The sequence below is a fragment of the Petaurus breviceps genome, unplaced genomic scaffold (genome assembly GCF_028583685.1).
Source record: "Petaurus breviceps papuanus isolate PSGF00001 unplaced genomic scaffold, PetGlider_PUasm1.0 90510, whole genome shotgun sequence".
In the NCBI taxonomy this organism is placed as follows: domain Eukaryota; kingdom Metazoa; phylum Chordata; class Mammalia; order Diprotodontia; family Petauridae; genus Petaurus; species Petaurus breviceps.
The window spans coordinates 3974157-3993954 of NW_027187267.1; the positions used below are offsets into that span (position 1 = coordinate 3974157).

A 19798-nucleotide genomic window follows, 5' to 3' on the forward strand; every position below is an offset into this window, starting at 1 on the left:
GTTGGGAGAATGAGCACTGAGGGAAGGGGACTTCCTGCTTTAGTTCCGGGTTCCTGCCTTGGTATCCTGTCCTCCACCCAGAACCAGATGGGCCCAGTGCAGCAGTGCTCACACTACGCTAGCCATCCCTCTGGAAGAATGACTCCCCAAAGTAGAAACAAGGAGAATTGCCCAAAAACCTCATAAGACCCCAGCTTGGGGGCGAGAAAGGTGGTGTGAACTGAGAGGGAGTGGGTAACAGACAGTCAGGATCATGCAGAGTAGAAAACTTCTGAGGCCCAGGACCCAGATTAAACCCAGAGTTCCATTCTCTGGGTCTGGATGTGCTAGTCCTAGAATTTAGCTTTACATGGAGCAACCCTGCCCTCACACAGTGAGGAGGTGGTAAGAGAAGATGGACAGAAGCCCCGCTCCCAGAGGGACAGGTCTGGGAGCCCCAGATTAGGAGGCCAGACTCAGTTATTCCTTCTTTCCACTCCATCCTTTCCAATGCTAAGATTGTTTCTGCACTCTGCTTCCCAGCCTCCCTCCAGGGAGAGAGATGCCTTGTCTGTTGCTTCCTGGGTCCTCCAGAAGTCTTACTTCCTTCCCTCCTGCTGCAGTCCTCCCTTGCCCAGGCAAAAAGGGCACCTCCAGGCAGACTACAGAGTCCCTGTTGTGATCACTGTGTATAAAATGTGGTGGGGGGAGGGGGACAGTCTGCCCAGCTTCTGTTGCCATAATGAGACTGGAGTTTTTCTCTGCTTCTATAGGCACTGTTCCCTCCTCCCAGCGATCCCTTGATCTTTCAGGATCTCATCCATCCCAGCCATAATCCCAGTAGCCTTTTCCTCTCCCTGACCTCAGTCCCAAAGCTGGGCACACACATACACACACCCATCCCTTTGACACTGCCAGTACTCTCCTGTAATGCCTCTCTGGGTTTAGGTCTTATGTTACACTAATCCCTTATAGATCTACTTCATACTTGCACCTGTGACTCCATAACTTCTCTTCAGACAGACACATACCCACACATAGAGTACGACTGTCAAGATGATCAGTGACATACTCATGAAAATGAGCTTGGTTACCCAAATATACGAAGCACACACCCATCTTCCCTCCTTGTCACACAGGCTCCCCCCTTGGCCCATATGTACCCTTCCTTCATGGGTGCTCCTGCCTGCCAAGCTGGGGAGAGAGCAAAGGATACTTTTAGCATGTTGGGTGACCTTTTCCTTCCTACCTTTTCCTTTCTGATTTTTTGCATCTCTTTCAGTTCCCACACCCCATCCCTGCCCCCCAACTCCCCACATCTTGTTGCTCTGCCCACCATCTTCCATCCCACCCATTCTGTCTGTCCCTGGGGAAGGGGGTTGGGCAGCACAGGAGCTAGCTGGCTGTGACCTAGATTTCTGGGTGGAGACAGTTCCTGGTGCTGACAGGCAGAGAGCATTGTTCTCAGCCCAGCCAGGGCTTGTAGCCACTGCTGGGCCCTTCTGTCTGACTGCACCTAGGTGTGAGAGTTTGAGTTTATGTGCCTATGTGGCTCGGGCTCATTGTGGGACGCACTTAATTCAGCTTCTTTCTGTATGTATGTTACAGTGCCTGCCCTAGAGGGAGTCTTGTTTTTCCTAGTCTAAAAAGGGAACTGGGAATGGGAACTCCAGCATCCTGGCTTACTACCCTGTGAACTGCAGGGGGGCCCTGCGGGGGGGTGTGTGTGTGTGTGTGTGTGTGATAGGATGGGATAGAAGGGGAAGGTTTAGGAGTAGGAGAGGGTAGGAGAAGGTGCTGGGAGCAATGTTAAGATGTAGTTCTGTGGACAGCCTCAATTTAGGGAAGCCTGGTAGGAGGAAGAGAAAAAGTTGTGGTCATCTATACTGGATATCCCAGATTCTAATTATCTCACCCTCCCATCAGTTAATGCTATTCCTAGGCCAATCTCAAGAGGGATTCACACCGGCAGTTCTCCCTACTCTTTTAACTTTGTTCTATCCTTCTACAGCCCCCGTGTCATTGTTAAGAAGGGTCCTCACCTTCTTTCTCCCTTATCTGTAGTTCTCAATAAAAGAGGCATGGGGATCTAGAGGGAGTTTAAACTGCATCTGGTCCTTGCCTCTCTCCATCTCCTGAGACTGAAATCCCAGGAGAGTGGGACAAGGGCAAGTGATAGAGAGTTTCAGAGGATAAAGACTGGAGATAAGGACAACAGTGGGGTCCATGCATGAAAATCCAGGCAAGAGATTATAGGATCAAAGATTAAGATGTGGAAGGAACCTTAGAGGTCACTGAATTCAATTCCCTCAACTTACAGAAGAAACTAAGGCTAAAGAAGTAACTTGCCCATGGTCATGCAGGTAGCAGAGCAGAGATGAGATTCAAACCCAGGCCCTATGACCTCAAATTCTGTAAATCATGACAGTACTAGGACTGGACAAAGCAATCAGAGGTGTATTGGGAGTTGATTGTATAGGAGGGGGAGATAGCAAGACAAACTAGATAGAAGGGAGGCCGACCCAGAAAGGATGATATGGACCTAGTCTATCCCCATCTCTATTCTGATACCACCCTAGAAACCCTTTCTCTCCCCACCCCACCCCCAACGCCACCCAGCCGGCCTGGGAACTGGGCAGGGGGCCAGCACGAGCCGATTGGTATTCCTGGGCGCGGGGGATATACAAAGGACCACAAAGCCTGGGAGAGAAAAGGGTGAGTGGGAGCTGTGGGCCAGTCTGAGGAGAGAAAGGACCCTGCAGGGGGTGAGGGAGGAGATGAAGGGACCACTGCTCCCTGCCTTCCCTCAAGGGGTTGAATGCAGCACTGAACACAGAGGGGCCATAACAGGGGGGCAGGCTTCCATCCAAAAGTGACTCAATTGGGGGGTGGAGGTAATAGCTAGAGCTCCTAGGCCAGATCTCAGTGGGAAAGAGGGGCTTTTTTACCCTGTTATGAGGAATACTACCCTGGCAGGGAAAAGGGCCCAGGTTCCTTTGGAAGAGGATGGGAAGTGGGATTCTTGGGTTTCTGTGCTGAATATGCCCCTCATAAGCCTTCCTTTTAGCCACCCTCAGTAGTTAGGTGATTTGGTGTGGGGGGGGGGGGGGGGGGGGGGAGGGACGGGAGAAGAGTAGACAGTGGGTGAGAAAGTCAGAAGCTAGGTTGTCATAGTAACCGCCTCCTCCGTCAGGGGAGCTGTTGCCAGGGTTACTGATGGGGGGAAGAAAAATGAGGAGTAGAGAAAGGGGTGTGTCTGTCTTTGTGGTCCCTTCCCCCAACTCATCTCCTTGCCTCCCACCTTCCTATAGCTCCTCCTCCAGGGTAGAAACATCTTTCCTCAAACATCCAAGGCTTGGGCCTGCTTTTCCCCTAAGTACTTTCTGATTCTCCTTCCATCCTCTCTACCTCCCATGTACCTGGAAGAACTGAATGTGGGGAAGGCCTCAAGGAAACAGCTAAGGGCCATTTTTCCTTGATTCCCAAAAGGCAACCAAGAGCTGTGACTTCACCCAGCAGTAGAAGGGCAAAGCACATAGGTGGCCTGAGTGACCAGTGAGGGCAATGGCATCAGCATGGCCTGAACTCCTTTTTTCTGGTTCAGTTCCCTGGAACCTTCAACCATGACAGAGTACGGGACCCTCCTACAGGACCTGACTGACAACATCACCCATGAGGACCTGGAACAGCTTAAGTCTGCCTGCAAAGAAGACATTCCAAGTGAGAAGAGTGAGGAGATCACTACTGGCAGTGCCTGGTTTCACTTCCTCGAGACCCACAATAAGTTGGACAAAGGTATGTGAGTATATGTGTGCATGCCCTTGATGGAGACTGGGAACTTCAGGATGTCCCTAAGACCTTCACACTTAGATCAGTTTCTGGTCATCTGTCTGCTGAGGTTGAGGAGACAGGAACAAAAGGAAGAGGCTTGAAGGAATCAGAAAGGAGCCTCACACTTGCTAGACCTGCCCAAGAAGCGTTTGTTTAGGGGTGGCCTTGTCTACTTACCCTTCTGTCTGACATGTGAAATTTTCTCCAAATATTATATGGTAGTTTCACCCTGGAATTTCTGTGGAGAAATACCTACTGGTGCAGTACTGTAGGGCACACCATCAGACTGTGTAGGTATGGGGAGCAGGGGTTCCTCCTCACCAGCTTAAAACTCTTGACCTGATAGATCTACCTTAAATCCATAATGATGCAGACACTTGGCAATAGCAGGGATGCTCTGTGCTCCCTAGCAGCAATGCGGTGCAGTGGAAAGACCACTGTACTTTTTTAGAACACTGGCTCCAGCCTTTTTACTAGCTGTGTGACCACGGACAAGGTACCCTCAGCTTCCTCATCTGTGTGATGGGGAAAATCATTACACTCACAACCTCACCAGGGTGTTTGTGAGGAAGGGGCTTTGTAACAAGCCCTTTATAAAATAAAGTCTCTGTATGAACTACCGTTCTTATTAGAATGTAATTACAGTGATTTTTAGAAGTCCAGGCTCTCCTCAGGCTTAAAAGCATCTTAAGATTCATCTGTCCTCAGAGCTACCTCTGAACTATTCTACCTTACCCTGTCTACACTCAGTCTAACACCTAGAGGGCTGAGGGTGACAGAGCAGAAGATAGGGTGGTGTGTGCTCTGCCAGCTCTGACTTGCTTGCCCTCATCTTTCTAGATAACCTCTCCTACATAGAGCACATCTTTGAGATTTCAAGGAGACCAGACCTGCTGACCATGGTGGTTGACTACAGGACCCGTGTGCTAAAGATCTCTGAGGAGGATGAGCTGGACACTAAACTGACCCGCATTCCTAGTGCCAAGAAGTATAAAGGTATAAGACACTGCCCGAGGTAGCCATAAGTAGCCAACCTTCTGCCGTCTTCTTCCTTTACCTTCACATCCCTTTGCCTTCTTACTTCCTGGCACAAAGTCATCCTCTGCCCTTTCCTCTATCCTTACTTCTCTCCCTCCACAGGATTCCTTAGGTATTAGGGAATGGGCTTGGTCTCCAGATGCTTGGGTTATGGACCCTGGCTTTGAGGAATAAAAGGCTAAAAAAGCCAGACAGGGTCTTGTTTCCCCTCATTCCCATTGCTCATGCCCTGAGCCACAGCCCTTCCTGGTTTCATCCCTTCTTTCCTCCAGACATCATCCGGCAGCCCTCAGAGGAAGAAATCATCAAGCTGGCTCCCCCGCCAAAGAAGGCTTGAAGGAGGAGGAGGAAGAGGAGGAAGGTTGGACCTTCAGTGGACCACCCCCATCCTCCTGGGGAGGGGGCAGGGGCAAGCACTGCACCACCACCCCCTACCCTATCTATTCACTAACCTGGTCTTAACCACTCCCAATTGTGTGTGTGCGTGTGTGTGCGCACGCTCTGGCTGTCTGTCTGTCCGTCTAGCTCCCCTAGTCCCCCCTGGGTGGGGGGGGGCAGGGTATGGGGTCTTAGTCCCCCCCACGCTAGGGGGAGGTGGGGGCTTATTTCTATGCAAATAGAAATCAGCACATTCCCCCTGCATCTCCCACTTTCACTCCCTTACCTCTCTAAGCCCCCCACGAAAAAGTCTAGGGAGTGGGGAGGGGGTTTATTTTTCCCAATGAAATGAGGAAAGATGGGGATAAGGAAAACTAAGAATGTTGAGGGTTGGGAAGGGCCCATTCAGGGCTGAGAAGAGAGAAGACCTAAGGAAAGAGTAAAGAAGTAGTTCTAGGCCAATGTGGCCCAGGAGTGGACCTGAGCTCCCCACTTGGGGAAGGCTTAGTGAAGTGTAGATTCATGCACTGCAGTTGAGCTATAAGGCAGATCCCCTCAATGCCCTCCCTTGGAAGGGTATGAATAAACAAACCCCCTTTTCAATTTTCTCTGACCCACTTGAGATGGGTATACAGAAGCTCTCTAAAGTTGAAGCCCCTGTTTGCTTTCCATTCTAGAAAGACAGAGGAAGTGGGAGGCCAAAGCTGAGGGAAGATGACAGGGAGCAGGTATCCCTCCCTTATTCCTCCATTCCTCTTAGTGACTGTTTCACAGAAATACCCTAAGCCTGAGAAAGACTAGAGAGCTATCCTCAGTAAGTCCTCTCCCAAGAGAAACACTCCAGCCCTGAGCCTAAGGGACCGGACCTATGGATTCCAATCCTAATCCATCCCCCTACTTTCAGGGCCCATGCCCCATGACCATTGGCTAATGGGGGAATTGCCCCTATTACTTCAAACTTGGAATGCCCCCAGACAATAGAGAATGGGAGGGGGAAACTTAACAGTATTTTCTTTTGCACTAATCCTGCACCCCTAGACAAGAGACCTGGCTCAGTCTGGGAGGGGGAGCACTGATATCACTCCTCCACTTGGCCCCATTTCCTGGCCCCTTGGGTTTATGGCCACTTCCTAGCCAAACCACTAGGGGGTACTGACCCCAGCCTATGGACCCCAAGATGCCCCTCCCTACCCTGACCGTGCTAACTGTGTGTACATATATATTCTACATATATGTATATTAAACCCGCACTGCCATGTTTGCCCTTTTGTGGTTTCTAGCGTTAACTTATTGTCTAGGTCAGACCAGAGAGCTTGGAAAAAGGGGGTGGGGTGAGGGTTGGGGTGGCATAGAAGGGCTGCCACATAGCCAAAACAGAGAAGGAATTTAAAAAGTCACATTCAAGCCTAGAGTTGATTTAGAGTAAGTTTTTTTGTGTATGATGCTTCTAGGGAGGAAGTAAGAGTAGAAAGTAAGTGAGAGGAATAAGCCAGCTATTGAAGAGGGAAGAAGCCAGAGGGCTGGAGGTTACCCATTACCCCAAATACCCCAACTTCTATAGTCACCTCCCCTGTCCTGCCACTGCTGCAGACACCTGCCTTAACAAACACCTCTACACACTCCGCGGTTTTGCCTTAAGGACCTTCCTGAGACCCCTTAGTCCTATCTGGCTTTTCCCTAGGAGTTAAGGGGACACTGGCTCCTTTTCCCCAAAGCAAACAGGAGATTGGTGGGACTGGGAAGAGAAATGGGCTCTTACTTCCTGTGTTAGGGGGTACATAATGTTGGGGTAGGAGGGGTGCCACCCCACCCTCAGCTGGGAGGGAACAAAGGCAGGGTCACCTTAGTTTTAAAATTCCCTGTCCCTTGGTTACTCTTAAGACAGATTAAAAAAAATACTAACCTACCCTCCCACTATCCTGCACTGCAGTGAGAGTCACCCCATTTCCCTGTGCCCCTCTGTCTGCAGTGTGCACGGCCTTGTTCTAACCCTGGAATAAAGGTGATTGTACTGAATACAACCATGGTTCTGGAGTATCTATGAAAAGTCAGAATTCAGAGACTCATGAAAGCCCCATGGCACCAAATGAAATGCTGCTCTTTTGTGATTGTGGTTTTTATTAATGACGGGGGTCTGGGCAACTATAGGTGAAGCTGGAGCAGGTCTCCTCCATAAGCTTCATTAAGCTTACAAAGTGTCAGGCTCAGGTTTGGGCTTTGTGAGACTAAAAAAACCTCTTCTGATGCCACTTATGAGAATTCCTGAGGGTAGAAAAAGGGGTCAAAGAGCCAGGCACTTATGCAGGAAGAAGCAAGGGCCCTCAGTGAAGATCCCATATATCACACATGGCAGCAAATAAAGTCAGAAAAAAAAAAGCTTTTACTGAGAGAAAATACAACAAACTCCAGAGTGCTTTATTCCCCAGCCAACCCATTTTACCCTAGAAGCAATAAGGGACTCAGACCACTCAGTTTTCCCTCACATCCTTCATGGGGTGCAGGGTGGGTGGGTGGTAGAATAGTTAACATCTGGCCTGAGAGCTGCTGGGTAAAGTGTTAGAAGAGTCCAAGGAAATCTTTATTCAATTCATCTTCCTCAACTGGCAGGCCCAGAGGGAGTTTTACTGCTCCAAGCCAAGGAAGAATGTTCCCTGACCAGGTATGGTGGAGGGCTGGGACTGAAGGAAGCACAGTCAAAGCATGGAGAACACTCAGCCAGGGGCTTCAGGGCCATAATTTCATTTTGATTACTCTTTATTACCTGACTAAATGCCTAGGCAAAGGGACCCATCCCTAAGCCACTCTACTCTGCTACTGACCAATTCTTCCATAAGGCTGAGTCCTCCTTCTTGGTGTCCCCAAAATGGGGGGTTGGGGGAAGGGGAAAGTGAAGTCTCAAAGTCTCACCTTTCTCTAGGAGCGCTGGCTCCTATTAGAAGGGATGATAGGAGGGGCTAGATGACATGTGGGTTGTGTGGGATAGGGTGAGGGGGGTATGTGTGTCACTTTAAGTAAGGAAAAAGAAAGAAGATTTAAAGGGTGACAGCCTTTCTAGGGCCCAGAGAAGTCATGCTTCTAATGGGTGTCCAGCATTTGGGCCAAAGAGAACAGATTCCCAGAACCACCCCACCAAAAACAAAAACAAAAAACACCAAAACTGAGTAGAGGCAAGGTTTCAGGGGCTAAGGGAAGGATAGCATCCAAGTTGTAATGAGAAGCCCTGCCTATTTCTCATGGCAGCTGTGCTCTAAAGTTGGGGAGATTCCCCTCCTCCAGACTCCTAGGATCCAAAAAGAAAACCCCAAATAGGTATGTTGGGGACAAAAAGGGGAAGCTAACTCCACTTGTCATCCCCATCACTAATCCCACTCCCTTCCTTAAAACCCTCCCACCCAGTCCCTTTATTGCATTCATAGAGAACATATATTTAAAACTTGACAATAATTTTAACTTGATGACATCCAAGTTTGATTTGCTTTTTAATATATTTATAGATATAAAATTAGGCCTCTAACAGTGATAGGGAAAGGGACATCACCGCCGCCAAACATACATTTCCTTAAAAGTAACAGAAAAGTTAACATCCTTCCTATCCCACCCCCTCCCCCCATCCTCATCCCTTTCCCCCACCTCTTTGCCACCCTGTTTTAGGTGGTGAGGTGGAAGATGAAAGGAGAAGGAAGGGGGAAAAATCAAGTGCAAAACACTGTGATATGTAAAGGAGGACAAAAAGGGGAAGAGGTGAGTGGGATAGTTGGGGCTCAGAGGCGGGAGTCCTAGCAGGGAGTGGAATTACCCTGAACAAGCAGGGACTGGGGGAAGGGGAGAGAAAGGAGGAGAAAATGCAACTTTCCCAGGCTTTAAAAAAAATAGAGAAAAAAAATCAAAAAACCTAAACCAAAGAGGGAGTGGCCCCTCCATTCCCACTCTGGCTTCATGGTGCTGAGCAGCCAAAGATTCCTTGGCCTTCTCCCCCAAAGAAACAAGGAAGAGGAGAGGAAAAGTAACACTGCCACCCCTCCCCCCCAAAAAAAACACACTAATACAACAGGCTCAAAAAAAAAGAAAGAAAAGGAAAAAAAAGGAAAAGATTTGGGGAGAGGCCATTCTTGCGGAGTCTCGTGCACCTCTCCACCGAACCACATTCCTGGGCTCAATGCCCCACCCGCCCCTTGTGCATCTTAATATTCTGTCTCCCTCCTCCAGTCTGTCCTTCCCCCTTGGATGTCTTTCTTTTTTCTAAAGCAAAAAGTCCAAAGTGCAATGCTGCTGAATGTGAGGGCCTCGGGTGGGTCAGGAGAGGGACAGCCTCATGCCCCCTGAGAAGCAGAGCAGGTTGGCAGGCTGTCCTCAGCTGCCTCCCCTTCCCTACCCCTCATCCCTCCCGAGGGAGTTCAGGGCTCTCAGGAAGGCATGCACTGCACCCGGTCTGGGCCCTCCTCCTCGTCCGATGTGTCTGAGGAGCTGGGGGACTCATCTGAGTCTCCATCTGTGGCCCCGACCCCGGGCTCCCGCCAGCGCTGTTGGTGGGGTGAGGGGTTGTGTTAGTGACTACCCCCAGGGCAGACCCTTCATACCAGGAAAGGGGACACTGGGGCCCACAGGAGTCAATGCAAGATAAGGATCCAAGGATTCCAAACACCTTCCCCCTTCCCAATTACATTCCTATATGAGAGGAATCTAGGAGCTCCTCAGATTTGAATAGGTCACTGAAAACCTAACATCCTTCCTATATAAAGAGACAATATTGCCGTGTCTCCTTCAGGGAGGGGGAGGACACAGGTGTCAGCTCTATTTGGTGATGGCTCTAGTTTGAGTACATTAGGGCTTTTGAAGGAAAATGCAGTCATGTGACTCTCTTAGGGTAGGGCCAGGTACAAGGGTGCTGGCATAGGCAAGAGAAACCCAACCTAGACCTTCCATTTTTCTCTTCAGAATGGGAATAAGGGTTGGGAAAGAGATGGTCAGTAGCATTTCCTAACCCTCCTAATGAGGGGAATCCAATTCATTAAGAACAATGTTCTTGGGGAATGATGGGATAGAAAAGATCTTCCCTACTCCACTCTGACTTACCCGGTGATGTCGTCTCTGCCTCAGGTGGTGCATGAGGAACCAGAGCATGTGGCTGTCAAACAGGTCAGTATGGTGCAGGCTGTCCTCATCCCGCTCCCGTTTGTTCTTCTTAATCACCTGGAACCCAAGAGAATAAAGCCTAAGTAGGATGTACCTAGCATCCTATGGCCTGATCTGGAAGACCAGAGGTGTCATCCCCCAAATTGGGATCCCCATTGGAGGAAAAACCCCTGGCTACTTTTATAGAGGGTGGCTAGGGCTAGGGAAAGAGCCACTGGGTTCAGAACTAAACAGGCAAGGGATTTGGTTCTGAATGTTTCTTACAAAAGATTCCTCTTTCTACTTCCAATTATAGAGAGACCCTTAAAACTGGGATGAGCACAGGTCCAGGAAAGACAATGGCAATAATATGGGGAAGGAGAAAGAAAACTGTTAGGACACCCATTACAAAGAGAGTCAATGAAGGGGGTGGGAGCACTAGAGGATGGGAAAAGTGCTCAACTTTTGTCAGTGGTCACTCACATCCTTTAACCCAGTTAGCTCCGTGGAAGCCTCAGCAGTAGGTGCCCAGATCTTGACATCATGGTCTAGACCACTAGTGGCCAGCACAGGCAGGTGGGGGTGAGGCTCTAGACAGTTTACCTGGGAAGGAAAGAATAAGCGCTGGTTCAGGGAGTGAAGGAAAGGAAAACTAGGCTTCAACACCACTGCTTGCTCTCCAATGGTTCCTCTTTCTCACAAGATTGGCAGGGCAGTTTTACAGTGTTAGGGAATTGGACTGCAAGAGGCAAGGCCATACCTATTCCACTATTCCTAAGCTAACTAATCCCTCCATGAGGGTGAAATAGGACACCAAAAGATGCTATGAGGTACTAAGGTTGAAGACCAGAGTCATCCAGTTTTCCCCTAACATATTTCAGTGATTTGACTCCACCCTAATACAGCCCTATGGTTAAGTGCCTGACCTGCTCTCCCTACTGACATTACTACCCACAAAAGAATGGTCCAGACGACTAATCCAGCCTTAAAGTTTCAATCCATCAGAGACTAGAACTGTCTGGGCAGTTTTCACCAAGTAGTCCCCCCATACCCCCACAAAAGATAGCAAAAATGGATATGAGAACATTCATTTAGAGTTGTTTACTCAACGAGGAGAAAGATACAAAGAGGAGAGATTGGGCTGGCAGAGAAAGGATTATCCTTTTGGCATCCCAAATTGTCCTTTTCTGTGACCTATACATATGGACCCAAAGACTCTCCTCTCTGCTAACTACAAAAGAACATAATCCTCTTGACCTTATTCTGACACAGAAGAAATCCATGAGGTTCCTACAAACCCAGTCATGGTCACTTCTCTGTGTACAGCTACAGAGCAGGACAGACACACACAAGGTAAGAAAAATTGTTTCATTCATATTTCTTTCTGGATAGACTCTTCCGCCCCCTGCTGTCTAAAACTAAAATACCAGGTCCTAGTAACCTGGGTTACTCTTTTCCCTATGATTGGGGCAAGAGAGGAATGACCCCACCCTTCCCCAGAAGAGCTGGTCTTTTGGAAACAGGCAATTCCAAATTTGGAGTCGGATGTGGGATGGAACTTGAAGTGTGACCTTAAAATCACTTTGTGAATCCCCCCCTCTTCAAACTCCCCCCACCCTCCATACTCATGTTTGCAGCTGTTGTAGCAGTCTGAGGTTCAGTCACAAACAACCCCACCATATACACTGTTGCCCACAGAAGTCTCAAGAAGCAAAGGGACAGGGGAAGCTAGGTGGCACAGTGAGTAAGAGCACTGGCCCGGAGTTGGGATGACCCAAGATCGGTTCCAGCCTCATATACTTAACACCCACACAACAAAAAAAAAAACTGGCCATGTAACCTTGGGGAAATTACTTAACCCCAATTGCTTTAGGGAAAAAAAAAAAGCTAAAGGACAACTGAGGAAATCACAGGCCTATTAGTTTCCTTAAGTCTTTGCTCTTCAACCTATATTTTACAAAAAAAGAGGCTTAGAGAAGGGTCAGGCAATACAAGGCTAAGCAATGAAACAGAAACCCATCCTACTGACGCTAACTCCCGCCTCAGGATAATGGCTCCTCTATTTTAGTTAAAAAGAGGCAAGGAAGGCATCAAGTCCTAGTCCCATGGAGGGGTGGGGATACTCCTTTTTCTGAGGAAATATGACCAAAGGAAGCTAGAGCTGGTTTGGTGTCATGCTTAAATGCCCCCTTCCCTTCAGACAAGCTCTTCCCAACTACAACACTTAGTTAAACTAGAACTTAGCTAAAAAGAAGACAATAGCAACAGGGGATTTGTTTCTTAAGCTTGGGAGTAAAGATCCCAAAGCTACTGGGAACAGATCATGTTCCTAACCATGTGGCAGCAGGAAGTTTGAAGTGAGGGAGGGTTAGACCTGGGGTCATTAGAACACACTTGTGGTCTTTTTTGCCCTTCCTTTGAAGTAATGGCTATGTATAATCACTTTATCAACTCACTTAAATTACAGTTTGTCCAACTAGCATTCTTTGTGCAAGTGGAAAGAGCTGTGGCCTTGGTTACTGGGATGAGTAGAAAGTGAATTTAGAAAATGGTGCCAGAAATCCAGGGATTCCTCCTTGCCTATATGGAGCTGAATGGTAGCAAAAATGTATATTTGAAGACTAAGGTCAGAGACAGGGTCTAAATCAGACCTGCTTCTAGTCCTGGCTTAGGCATTAAATAATTATAAGACACTGGACCTCTCTGCATTTCAGTTTCCTTCGCCTGTAAAATGAAGTCTGCACTAGATAACCTCTGAAGCCCTTTTCCCAGTTATATTTTATTTTATGGTAAGACTACTATTAAGTCTAATGTTTCAGATACAAAGTTAAGCCCCATGTCTAATGTCATTAAGGGATCTACCTGAAAGGGAGTAAATAGGCTCAAATGAATCATTTAACTTGTAGGACTAAAGGTAGGGCTGGAAATAACCTTAATTTAGGTCCTCTGCCTCCTGCACTGAGAATCAAAATCACAATAGGAGTGATAAGGAGTAGTGGGAAGTCTCTTTCCTAAGAAAGTGCCTCCAAAACTGATGTTTGCATCATTTGTTTCTTCCCATACTGGCTGATCAGAGAGAGTGGCCTATCTGTGTTAAAGCTGTTATCACTAGTCATTCAGCCTTGTCATTTTGAAATGCTAACAGAGATGAGGAAAGCTCTTAGCCTTTTAAGTCTCAGCTCATTTCATCTCTTTGGAAATGATCCCAAGGAGTTTGGGGTTAAGGGAGAATAACAATTTTCCCACCTCAATCCAAATAAAAGTGTTAAATCCTTCTGCTGCCTTCTAACTACACTTCCTTCTTTGAGGTTTTTGCTAGTGGTCTTTTATACTTACTGTAGGTGGTAACCAACTTTGCCTCAGACCTGAGCTCATTCTAGCGAGACAAATACTGAGCTCCTTACCCTCTATCTCTTGCAGGGAATTAGGGGAAGGGAAAAATTAGACATATGAAATAAGCTTCCAGTTTCAGTATCTCTGGCTATATTCAGGCCTTAGGGGCACTGCATCCCAAAGTAGTCCCAGTGGTTCAGCTGAGGCAGGAATAAAAATTCTAAGCAATCCCTCATCAAAGTAATTGTGTCATGTACAGAATAGTTGATCTAGAACCAAAAGACCCATGTAAGAATACTAGCTTTGTCATAGAACTGACTTTCCTTCTCTGTGAAATGAAGTATCCTTATACTAACTTGTTTCAGAGAGCTATGAGAGAAAAGTACTTCATAAAACATTAAAGCTGTGTAAATATGGGCTATCACTATAATACTTCAATAAATCTAGTTTTCATTAATATATTCCTGCCAAAAATTCAAGTACAAATCCAACTACCCTTTCTCATCCTATGTGATTTGTCCATGCTTTCTCATAAATCTTCTACAAGGGGTTCATACACAGCCTGGAGGGATGGAGGTGTCTTCCTCTATGTCTTATGAAATTTCGGGCACCAAAGTAGCAAAAAGGCTACCTGGTAGTTATCACTCATTTTCATATGACTGTCCCATTTCCTTTTCCATTCATATATTTCTTCAAGGGTAACATCTGTTTGTACGTTGTCTTTAACAGATTGCAGTATTACATTCACCATTGCCCTAATCTAACATTTTGATTCCTTCAAGACTGTAGTACTGCATGACTCATCACCATAAAGCATCACTGGGAGACTGGTTTTAAAAACTGGTTTTTCTATTTGGGAGAAGCTTTGGGTTATTAACAGAGTAGCACAATATCACAAATCCCTGATCATTCTCTTCTATAAATTATGGGTACAGTTCACTATCCACCTGCATTTATCCAAAATAGACATACTGATGGACCAGCTCTATGAGCTATCTCACCAAGTATCGAACAGTCTGGACAATAGGCATTCTTCATTGTGGTTTTTCATGTGTGAAGTTAGGCTGAACTCACCTGAGTGACTACAGACCTCATTTAGGAAACTCTGCAATGATCCAGGCCATGATTCAATTGGCATGTTATCCACAAACAAAAGGATCTAGAGGGAATGCCTCTGTCAATTTGTATTCTAAGCCGGCCATTTTCTATAACAGTGGCAAACATCTGTGGGAAGCACGTCTCCCATTTTATACCTCAAATGATAGTAATAATCAGATCACTGAAAGAAATAAACTATGTTGTTGCACACATCAAGGAATATTTTATGATCTTCCCTTCTGTATGGAATACACCATCAGAGAGCTTTCAAGAATATTTTGCTCTACCAAATCAAATGCCTTTTTTAAGTTATAACCAACAATAAGCAATTATAGGTTCTTATATTCACTGTGCCTCTCAATCAACAGTGTGACTAAAGCTACAGTCTATCATAAAATATTTTTTAAGAATGACCACCCATGCCCATTTTATATATATATTTCTTAACAAGGATGCCCTTAGTACATGCTTAAGTGGTTCTTAAATATTTTAGAAATGAGGTAGTCATCATATGGTTAGGTCATAATTCATAACTTCTTAATCATTTTTGGCAACAGTAACATTTTTTTCTAATTATCTGTTATCTTTCCCTATTTCAGATTTCTTGAAAATCAATCCCTCAACACTCTCAAAAATGTGATTCCCACATAGACCTCCTTCATATTGTTGATCTAGTTTAGTGACAACTCCTATTTTCTTTTGTGTTATTTCTATTTCCTCATGTAAACACATCAGTAACTATGATACTGACTCCAAATTTGGTGGCCCTATTGTCACTGATGAAAAAACTATGTAGAAACCTTAACAGATCTTTTCCATTTAATAATCTATTGGCTGTCCTTCAAGTTTCATTTCTAAATGTGCTTGTGATGATCTGACTAAATTGGCTTAACTCATTTTCTCCTCCACCATTCCTTGCTCTTCCAAGAGTTGAAAGTACTCATAACCTTCAACTATCCTTTGAAGTAAGATTTTATAAATGAATTTATATTCTAATCCCATGTTGCATTTGAATGCTATGCTTCTCTGACTAGCAAAGAGACCAAGTGTTTATTGGCTAAGGTGGTACCTTAGACTCTTTCAGCCTTCTTGCTGTGGTGACTGCTATATAGGTTAAGCTTCCAGAGAAAACAGTAATCATCTGTATTAATGGATGTTCCTTTATCCATTTGCCATTTTTTTGGCTTCAATAGCTTTTAAAAATAAGTCAGGTTTAATAATATCCTTTAATAATTAATTAGTAATTCTTTAAAACAATTTTTGTATCAGCAACCAGTCATTCTTTAGCTGTTAAAAGTTAATCTCAATTTTGTGAGGTTGTTCATTGCTCACCAATGTCCAGTGATTCTTGTTCATCTTCTTGGAAAAAATATTTCTGATGTACTAGAATAAGGTTAACAGAGCAATCTAAAAACTTTTGACTCTTCTTTTGTTATTTTGATCCTGAGCCATATTTCCAACATTATTTTTTTTTGGTCACACATACCCTCCCCTCTCCAGACTCACCTTTTCATTATAGGTACTGGGTATACTAAGAATACATATGTTCTTGGGGCGGCTAGGTGGCACAGTGAGTACAGTGCTGACCCCAGAGTCAGGAGGACCCAAGTTCGGTTCCAGCCTCAGACACTTAACACCCACACAAAAAAACTAACCATGTAACCTTAGGCAAGTTACTTAACCCCAAATGCCCTCCAAAAAAAAAAAAAGAACATTATATGTTCTTACAAAAGTTTTCACAGAATTTCACTAATTCCTAATTCTCTGCAACAGATGTCTGCATAAATTATCTTCTTTTTGATTATGTTCATCATAAACACGGGGGGAAAAGCATGGGATAACATAGAGATGAACAAATATTCCATGAAATACTTCTTGTTGCCTGTGATAAAACCAACTCCACCAGCTCCTTTATTTGTACCTTCATGGAATGCCTGTGAGCCTTCCACTTAGAGATCACTTCTTTATATTTTTTGGTTTCATTTATAGTGAGAATGTCAATATTGATAAGGTCCAAGTCCTCTAGTCAACAGATAAATATTTATAGATTGTCTAAAAACTGTGATTCTTATTAGCATGTTCTTCCCCCCTTCCTGCAACTCTGTTACCATCAATAAAGAATCTAAGGGGGCTGCACAGGCCTAAGATATATTTTCTTTTTGAGGTTTCCTAAGTTTCCATGACCAAAGAATACACCACCTAGTGGCCAGTATACTGGTGCCATGCTGCTCTGTACTTAACTAGGCTGGTCCACAAAAAAAAGCTTGTTACTAGGCCTATGCAGAAGCCTTTCTAAAACCTGACAGATCTTGTGTTCTTTCTGGCACTACCTTCAAGAACCCAGGACCTCCAAAAAAAAGCAGCAGCATTGGAGTAAAACTTGTAGAGCCACTATTATAAATAAGTAAGAACAAATCACAGAATACAAAAGAGCATCCTGACTTTCAGGTACCACTCCAAGTAAGCCTAGAGATGTCTGGAGTCTTTCAAGATAGAATCAATGATGAAACACGCTGAAGGGCTGCAGGAGTCAGATAGGATACAGGTCAGTTCTTCCCAGCCACCCAAGTTTCAAAATACTGAGATTGCTATCACAGATAGAGTTGGGTCTCTTTAGCTTTTATAAAGTACTGGGTAGTCAAAGGTGAGTTTTGTAGTGCTTTCTTTCTAATACTACAAAACACTTCTGAGGTCCATAACACTCAACCCACAGTCAGATAATATACTCTAAAACTGAAAGTGGCCTTTGGAACTCATTTGGTCCAAATTCCTCATTTTACTGACAAGAGACTCTGAGAGCTGTGAGTAGGGTTGAGATTCAAATTGAGGTCCTCTAACTCTAACTACAACAGTATACTTAGCTTTTCCTTCTGAAGTCTCACACACACACACACACGTAAGGTATAAGGAGATGGAGAAGGAAATAATAACCAATGAGGTAACTATTTCTTCAGGAATCACACATTTTCTGCCTCAATTCTACATAAACTTTATTGTATTTAAATGTATTTATGTAAAGCAATAAAGAGGTAGCAGAGAATAGATCCAATAACAATATACTAGAGGACAAGGATGTTATACCATGTTCCCTGACAACAGCTCCCTTATTAGAAAATACAAAGGCTTATTAGCTTTAGGCTGTGGTGAGATGACTGTACATACCTCCAAATCACTTTTTTCTTGGGAAAAGATAGTGCTAAGAAGAGTTGTTGTACATAGGTAAGAGGATATTTGTTTTACATGGTTCCTATTATCTTATGGAGGACCCTGCCTTAAAGGGGGGCAGAGATCTAAGACAAAAATAGAGAAGGAAATAAGAAAAAGAAAAAACCCTACAGAAACAGAGCTAGGTTGGTACATATTCCTCAAATATCTCAGCACCTCTTAGCTACTTACTGTCTTCTATTTTAGCCGAATGGACCCTTGGGAGACAACCCTGCCACAAAGAGGATGTTATATACTGCCTATACCCACCTTAGTGGTTGGGGGGCTGGGGAGCCAGCCAGACCCACCACACCACACTCACCACGCCTCCCTTGTCCCCTTCCATGAACTGGATGATCTGGCAGGACGATTTCTCCCAAAGGAAGATGTGCCCACAGTCGCTGCCGCTCACCACAAATTCGCTCTTAGGGCCATAGAAATTGACGCCTTTCACTGAAATGGGAAGTGAGGGGAAAGATTCCCATATGAGAATTGGCACCAGGCCTGTATCCATCTGCCTTGCTCAGAGCAAAATGCCCAGACATTCCAGCTCATGTTCCCCATTCAGCACCAGCACTAGTTCTAGCTCAGCTCTGAGCCAATGGATCTTTTTCATTTATAGAGAACTCAAGTGAGCATATGCATATAGCAAATGGCCACAACAGAGGGAATCACCACAGACCCCAGAGCTTATTTGTATTCTTCCAGACAGCTACTCTTAGGGCAGGTACTTGGTGACCCATAATAAAAAAAATGTTACATTTGGGAAGAACTCTACAAACCATCCAAATCCCTGATTTAACAATGAGGAAATTAGAAAAGGAGTATGGTTTGTCCAAGGTCACACAGGTTCTAAGTGAAAGAGCTAGGATAGGAATTCTGGTTTCCTGAGTCCAAGTGCATAATATGCTCCACTATGCTATAATTCCTCAGTACCAACCTTCATCTGTCCAGTTTGATGATTCAAGCAGGATAGTCATTATTAACCTATTTGGTTATCTACTCATGGGTCTACCCAGGTTTACTGAAGTTTTCTATATTACTATTCTATACCTTAGGAACTCACTTACTGAAAAAAAAAAACCCTCATCACAAAAAATGCTTTATCAATATTTTCAGAATCATAAGCTTCCCTAGTCTGATAAATGTTTCACAGACACCAGGAGCATTTAACCTCAAATAATACTGAAAATCAAAGGGAAAAAAAAGAGAACTGTATTCTCTGTATTTAATAAGAGAGGTCAGGAATCTGAACTGTTATAATCAAGTTCTATAGCTGCCAATATTTTAGGCTGGTTACCTTGCTGTCCTCTCTCTTGGTAGGCTGAGATTTGCATTAAGTCTTGCCAGTGTAAAAAAAATAATAACTGAATGACCTAAGAATATCACACTCAAACCTACAACATCCAGGACAGATATAATTTCTAGATCAGGTGTGATAGTAACCAATAGAATAGATGTCAATTTTCAGTGGCATTCAGGGTACTGCTAACACCCATGATGGAAAGAGGGCTGGACTTAGGTAGGAGTCAGGAACACCTGAATTCAAATCCTACATCTGGCATTTTATTATCTGCATGGCCATGGGCAACTTAATGTTCTAAACATCCATTTCTCATCTGTAAAATGAACTGTATTTCAGCTTTCTTGCTGTGGTGACTGCTGTAGAGGGTACCTGTGGTATCTCACAGTTGGTTGCTGGGAGATTCAAATGAGATAATTTATGTAAAGTATTACATAAATGCCAACTATGATCATAACCCTATCCCTACCACCTGTTCTCCCCTTTCACATGAATCAGTAGGGGTTCAACATTGCTCCCCAC

At 45.0% G+C, this 19798-nt stretch overlaps 2 protein-coding genes across 13 annotated transcripts in view; one reads left to right on the forward strand and one right to left on the reverse strand.

Annotated features, from left to right (window-relative positions):
* Window positions 1–7247, forward strand: part of PEA15 (proliferation and apoptosis adaptor protein 15) — an 11598-nt gene extending 4351 nt beyond the window's left edge. Inside the window, exons 2-4 of one of the 2 annotated variants that reach the window (XM_069062892.1) lie at window positions 3584–3774; window positions 4651–4806; window positions 5121–7247. In XM_069062892.1, coding sequence (XP_068918993.1) covers window positions 3603–3774; window positions 4651–4806; window positions 5121–5185 — 393 coding nt within the window. In that variant the 5' untranslated portion in view covers window positions 3584–3602 and the 3' untranslated portion in view covers window positions 5186–7247. Of the gene's footprint in view, window positions 1–3468; window positions 3775–4650; window positions 4807–5120 lie in introns of both variants that reach the window. The other variant, XM_069062894.1, reaches the window with a different exon arrangement.
* Window positions 7248–7587: 340 nt separating this feature from the next.
* DCAF8 (DDB1 and CUL4 associated factor 8) overlaps window positions 7588–19798 on the reverse strand; it is a 53012-nt gene continuing 40801 nt past the window's right edge. For 10 of the 11 annotated variants that reach the window (XM_069062890.1, XM_069062891.1, XM_069062884.1 and 7 more), the window contains 4 exons: window positions 18296–18426; window positions 10822–10941; window positions 10300–10416; window positions 7588–9746 (listed from right to left, as the gene is read on the reverse strand). In XM_069062890.1, the coding sequence (XP_068918991.1) occupies window positions 9630–9746; window positions 10300–10416; window positions 10822–10941; window positions 18296–18426 (485 nt within the window). In that variant the 3' untranslated portion in view covers window positions 7588–9629. The remainder of the gene's footprint in view (window positions 9747–10299; window positions 10417–10821; window positions 10942–18295; window positions 18427–19798) is intronic. The other variant, XM_069062888.1, reaches the window with a different exon arrangement.